Here is a 6083-nt window from a genome sequence, read left to right as displayed (position 1 = left end):
ATTTATTTATTTCTTTTGAAAAAATTTTGATTTCTCTAAATGCTTATGTAAAGATCGTAGTTAGCCCTTCAAGCTTATGGGATTTGACCTCATGGGTATGCAGCCGTTGTCACATGCCTAGCTAGCTCGTGTTCTCGGGCTGGACCGTGACATGTGCCATTTGGCTCATGTATCTACAACCACGAAATCTAATGGCCAATACCTGATGGACAGACGAGGGAATATTGAGTCACCAATATTATTCTCCCTGATCAGTATGCATAAATATAATTTGACAATCAAATGTTATTTTTATATGCTCTCTGAAAAACAAACAAAAATATCACATGCTTCTGATTTTCAAACAATACGAAATAGCCAAGTAAATTTGCAGGCAGACTTGTTCTATTATCCAAACCCTTCATCTGTTAGGCATTGTTATGGATGGGGCATGCATCGAAAGTCACTCTCATTACGCAATTCCAACCTTCCAATTTCTAATTGTGAAACGGATAGTTAGAAAACAAAGAAGCAATAGTCTATATTCACATCAGTAATCGAAGGGTTGGAATTGTCCGATGAGAGTGGATCTTAATGCATGGCCCATCTATAGCAAGACATAAAAGATGAATGGTTTCGATCATAGAACAAGTGGGCCATACTTATTCCCTGTTTGGACTGCAGGAATTTTCGGGAAAAATCTTGGAAAAGAAAATTCTTGGAAATTTTCTTCCCCTCAACACTTATTCCTTTCAATTTATAATGTTATCCATCAAAACAACCCATAACCTTATCAATTCCCTCTGAATCATGGAAATGAAAAAAAAAAAATCCTAGGAAAATTTTTTCAGAAGAAATATTTTTCTTGCAATCCAAATAGGGGCCTTAGTACATGTACCCGACCATACTTTTCCTTGAGAAATGGGCATTCCATCATATAACCTCACATTTAAAACCTCCCTCAAGTAAAGTCATTATCAACAAAAGAAATATTGTCAAAAGTAATATAATTTCTAAATATAGAAAAGAGCAAAATTGAAAAAGAAAATGTAGGAGAGGTAGGGTTTGGGAATGAAATTATGGGAGAAGGGAAGGTTAAAATGGGCAAAAGAGAAGAAAATTAACAAGTGTAAGTATTCTATTTTTCTTTTTCTTGGTTCTTTTTAACTGTTGGGAGGTGATGAAGTGAGGTTTGTCTTGACATGTGAGATAAGATACGATATTAGAGAAGAAGATGGGGAGAGGGTAAGGCCTACAGGTCGGTGGCCCCAATCCATCGCCGAATAACGACACAATAGGGTGCGTGAGAGGAGCATGAACAGAAACACACCTCATTCTCCTTTCAATTAATATTGATTTTTGTATTTTATTTGTGGTGTGAAAGGTAGAGCAAAAATTAGGAAAAAGTTGTAGGAAACAAGTAAATGAGAGGAATCAGAAAAGTAGAAGAAATATTTCAATTTCAATACCCAACAAGAATGAGAAGAGAGTAAGGGAGGAAGAAGAGGAGAAAGGAAAGAGGTTCTTTGGATTGGTTCTCTTTTTTTTTTGGTTGTTTGTTTATCTTCTCTTCTCTTGTTTAAGTTTTGAGTGTGACTGTAGTTTAGGATTTTTGTTTCTTGTTTGTTTCTTCTCTGTGCTTTGCTTGCTAGCTAGTTTGAGTTGGAATTTTTTTTTTTGGGTGGGGAGTATTAGGGAATACCCATATACTAGAACCCCAATTTTATTTATTTTTGGTTCTTTCTTCTTAGTGGAGGGGCTAGAGCTGTAGAAGAGGCTGAGATTTCATGTTGTGTTGTGAGAATTTTTGGTGATTTAGATTACTCACTAGGAAGAGAAGAAGAAGAAGAAGATAAAGGAGTTGTTAAAGATGGCGGCCGCATCATCTTCATCGGCGTTGTTCGGAATCAGAGAGGAAGATCAGAACCAAATAAAACAACAGCAATCCTCTTCCACACCCACTTCATCAACTGCTCCACCTCAGAAAAAAAAGAGGAATCTCCCAGGAACACCAAGCAAGTAGCTATATCTACATACATAGATATATGGATATATCATATATGTTCTAGTCCACTTTTTTTATTTTTTATTTTGGAAAAAAAATATTCTCATTCATTCTCTCTAAACCCTAATTGGGTTTTTTTTGTTAATTTTCCTTTTCACTTTTTAATAATAGATCTTCCTTGCATGATTCTTTTCCCACAGATCCAGATGCAGAGGTGATTGCACTGTCTCCCAAAACCCTAATGGCCACAAACAGGTTCATATGTGAGGTCTGCAACAAGGGATTTCAAAGGGAGCAAAATCTACAACTGCATAGGAGAGGGCATAATCTGCCATGGAAGCTAAGGCAGAAGAGTACAAAAGAAGTGAAGAGAAGGGTCTATCTTTGTCCAGAGCCCACATGTGTCCACCATGACCCCTCTAGAGCACTTGGAGACTTAACAGGCATTAAGAAACATTTTTGTAGAAAGCATGGTGAGAAGAAGTGGAAGTGTGATAAGTGCTCCAAAAGATATGCAGTTCAGTCAGATTGGAAAGCCCATTCAAAAACATGTGGTACTAGAGAATATAGATGTGACTGTGGAACCCTTTTCTCAAGGTAATCAATTATAATTCTACTATTACTACTTGAATCCAATACAATTGATAAGAAGATGGGTTTTTTAGAATGGATAAAGAAATTAGGATGTGGGTTTTGTGAGTGAATATTGATAGGTTTGTTATGGTTAGATTCCTTTGGAGATATGAAAGTTGGACAGACAGAGTTTAATTTTTTGGGGTTTTCTTTTGTTTTTTTTGTTTTGTTTTCCTTTGTAGTTTGATTTTGGGTTTGTTTTTTCTTCTTTCTTTGGTTTGAGGAGTAGGCTACTACGTGTAAGGAAAAAACAGTAGAACTGCTCCCACGTGAATAATCTCTGAAACTGCCATGGTCATAGAGATTTAAAAAAAAAAAAACAATAACAGTCATTTTTCTCTCACCTTGGAACCACCGCCCCTTTGCCCTTCCTCTCTCTCCTATTCACGTGCTGCCATGTAAGGCGGTCTACCAGGTTTGTTCTCTTGTGTGTTGGCTAGATGTGAACAGTCTGGTGTGTTGCAGGTTTCCTTTTTCATGAAAACGTTAGGATTAGGAGGTAGATGCTCTCTCTCTCTCTCTCTCTCTCTCTCTCTCTCTCTCTCTCTCTCTCTCTCTCTCAATAAGTTTCTCAATTGATGAACTTTTTCAATGTGCAGAAAATTAAGCCCTTGATTAGAAAACAAACAATTCCCAAAGAATGTGCATTAATTGAAGAAAAGGCCTAGAAATGGGGTTTCTGATTGATGATTTTCATGTTTGTAGCAAAATTCTTGCATGGGAAAATGAATATTTCATGGGTTTCATACTAATTGAATATATATACAAATTCCTTGAATTTGGCTTGTTGGTTGATAGCATTCACTCTTCTTTCAAAAATTCCCTTGTTACATTAATTGAAGAGGCAGACCTTTGTTTATTAATTCATCATTTTCAAAATTCAAATTCAAACCAAATTCTCTTCTGTCAATTCTTGTTCTTTGGGAACTGAAATAATTTCCTAAAAGTTATGTGTTTCTATTTTTGTTTTTGGTGAATGGTGATAATTACTTACTTTCCTTTCCCTACCTTTTGATTTTCTTTCTTGTTGTTGCCAGATGTATTCACCTTTTTATCTTCCCTTCCTTTTTGTAAAATTATTTTATTGCTTTAATTGACCAGTACAAGGAATAGGTTTTCTTCCATTCTTCTTTTCAACTTCATGATAGTTTACTTTCCATCTTCTTCACCTTTCTTATGGATGTGAAGTAAGACATAATTTCATGCATAGTACTTAAATCGTGTTTCTTGGTGGTAAAGAAAATTAAGCTCATACATTTTTTGTGTTTCTTGGGTGATGAAAATTCTTGCTTTACTGCATTTCTTTCTGCTTATTAACATTTTTCTCAGCTGTATATCTTGGCAAAAATATGGAAAATGAAGAAACTCAATGATATAAGAAACTGTCTTATATATTGGATTTATCCATTTTTACTTGCAATTTATCTTCAAACTTTTTTCTTCACCTCTCCTTACTTCAATTTTAGTCTCTATTTAAAGCCAATGAAGCAAAATTCATGCATTGCCTTCTGATTTTTTTAATTTTTGCAGGAGGGACAGCTTCATCACCCACAGGGCCTTCTGTGATGCACTGGCTCAAGAGAGTGCAAGGCTACCTACTGGCCTAACCACCATAGGAAACCACTTATATGGAAGTAGTAACATGGGCTTAGGTTTATCGCAAGTGGGTTCCCAAATCTCCTCATTACAAGACCAAACCCACCCATCTACAGATCTCCTTAGGCTCGGTGGTGGCGGTGGATCGCAATTTGATCACCTCATCTCTCACCCCAATCAGTCCTCATTCCGTCAACCACAGGCACCATCGTCTGCCTTCTACCTTCCGGCCTCGAGCCAAGACTACCACGAAGAATCGCAATCCCACCACGGCCTAATGCAAACCAAACCCTTCCATGGCCTAATGCAACTTCCTGATCTCCAAAACAATAACACCAACTCTTCTGCCGCAGCTGCGGCCGCCGCCAATCTCTTCAACCTTAGCTTCTTTTCCAATAGTGGTACAACCACCAGCAGTATCAATAATAGCAACAATGGCAATAACACCAATAGCCATTTATCATCTTCAGGCCTACTGATGTCTGATCAGTTTAGCAATGCAAATGGCGGAAGCGAGGGGGCAACAACGCTCTTTTCAGGTAATATCATGGGTGATCACATGGGCTCCGGCGTCTCTTCTCTTTATAATTCTTCATTGCAAAACGATGCCGTCCTCCCACAGATGTCTGCCACTGCATTGCTTCAGAAAGCAGCTCAAATGGGTGCAACCACAAGTGGAAATGTCTCTTTGTTGAGAGGATTCGGGAGCTCCTCATCGAATAGTTCAAAAGCAGATAGGCCACACATGTCTCCTAATTTTAGGGCTAATTTTAGCAGTGGTGGGGGAGATCAAAGCTTAAGATCACAGCTTGAAAATGAGACCCATCTACAAGACCTCATGAATTCTCTTGCAAATGGGGGCTCAGCCTTATTTGGAGGTGGGTCTGGAGGAGTTTCAACATTTGGAGGGAATGGCACTAGTGGTGGACAAGAACAAGATGCTGGATTTGGCGGCGGTGGCGGATTCAATTCTGGAAGGATCACTATGGAACAACAACACCACCACCATAATTCGAATTTGCGTAACATGGACGAAGCAAAGCTGCATCAAAATCTCATGGGTGGATCAGATAGACTGACTAGAGATTTCTTAGGAGTTGGAGGAATGGTGAGAAGCATGGGTGTAGGCATGTCGCAAAGAGAGCAACATCCTGGCATAGACATGGGCGCTTTGGATTCGGAAATGAAGTCGGCTGCAGTGGCCGCGAATCGGCCTTTTGGCGGTGGGAGTTTACAATGAGAGTGAATTGGAGGAAATGAGAAGAAAAAGGGTTTTTACTTTCTAGGTATGTCACTCAACTTGGTAAATTTGTTGAGAGGGAGATGTGTTGTTATTGTTTAATAATTAGTACAATAGGTTTCCATACATATATGTTGCCTTGTGGCTTTTATCTCTTTTGGAGTTTCCTTTAGGTAATTTTCTCTTTATAAGCTAGTCATAAGCTCAATAATATTCTCCTTTTTCTCCCATTTTCTTGCTTGCTTTCTTCTCCTTTCTAGTTATTCCTAAAAAGGAAGACTATGAAAAAGAAAAAGAAAAAACCTTTCTTCTCTATTTTTATGTGTACTGAATATATATCTTGAGAGAGAGAGAGAGAGTCTTATTTCTTTACGTGAATGTTCTTTACCTATATTCTTTATTTTCTCCTGAAAATTCGCTTTTGACACCCACCAACTACTTAGAAAAATATTAAAGTGTGAAAATTTTCATTGCTTGGTTGACATTCTATTGAAACATTCCACGTTCTTCGTCTTCTTCTTCTTTCCTTGCTGGGCCTTACCACGTTGACTGTCTTACATAACACGCTAATTAGATTTTGCTAATCTTTCTCTCATTTGTTTAGTTTTATTCTTTGTATTTTTCCCTTTC

General features: G+C 37.8%; 1 protein-coding gene across 1 annotated transcript; it reads left to right on the top strand.

Annotated features, from left to right (window-relative positions):
* The first annotated feature begins 1182 nt into the window (after positions 1–1182).
* Positions 1183–5683, top strand: LOC143886764 (protein indeterminate-domain 4, chloroplastic-like). The gene is made up of 3 exons (XM_077390877.1): positions 1183–1994; positions 2185–2581; positions 4148–5683. The coding sequence occupies exons 1-3, from the start codon at positions 1850–1852 to the stop codon at positions 5451–5453; spliced, it is 1848 nt and encodes a 615-aa protein (XP_077246992.1). The 5' UTR covers positions 1183–1849; the 3' UTR covers positions 5454–5683.
* Positions 5684–6083: the final 400 nt, after the last annotated feature.

Source organism: Tasmannia lanceolata, unplaced genomic scaffold (genome assembly GCF_043159265.1).
Source record: "Tasmannia lanceolata isolate RefF3 unplaced genomic scaffold, GAP_Taslan_0.1 ptg000011l, whole genome shotgun sequence".
Classification (NCBI taxonomy): Eukaryota; Viridiplantae; Streptophyta; class Magnoliopsida; order Canellales; family Winteraceae; genus Tasmannia; species Tasmannia lanceolata.
Note: the sequence above shows the minus strand (reverse complement) of the source record. Positions and strands in the feature narration are given on the sequence as shown.

Bases quoted from the DNA above. Each gene is read 5' to 3' on its own strand.
- LOC143886764 (XM_077390877.1), top strand. From the start codon at position 1,850: ATGGCGGCCGCATCATCTTCATCGGCGTTGTTCGGAATCAGAGAGGAA. The intron at 1,995-2,184 runs GCAAGTAGCTAT...CTTTTCCCACAG, and splicing joins GAATCTCCCAGGAACACCAA to ATCCAGATGCAGAGGTGATT. The intron at 2,582-4,147 runs GTAATCAATTAT...TAATTTTTGCAG, and splicing joins TGTGGAACCCTTTTCTCAAG to GAGGGACAGCTTCATCACCC.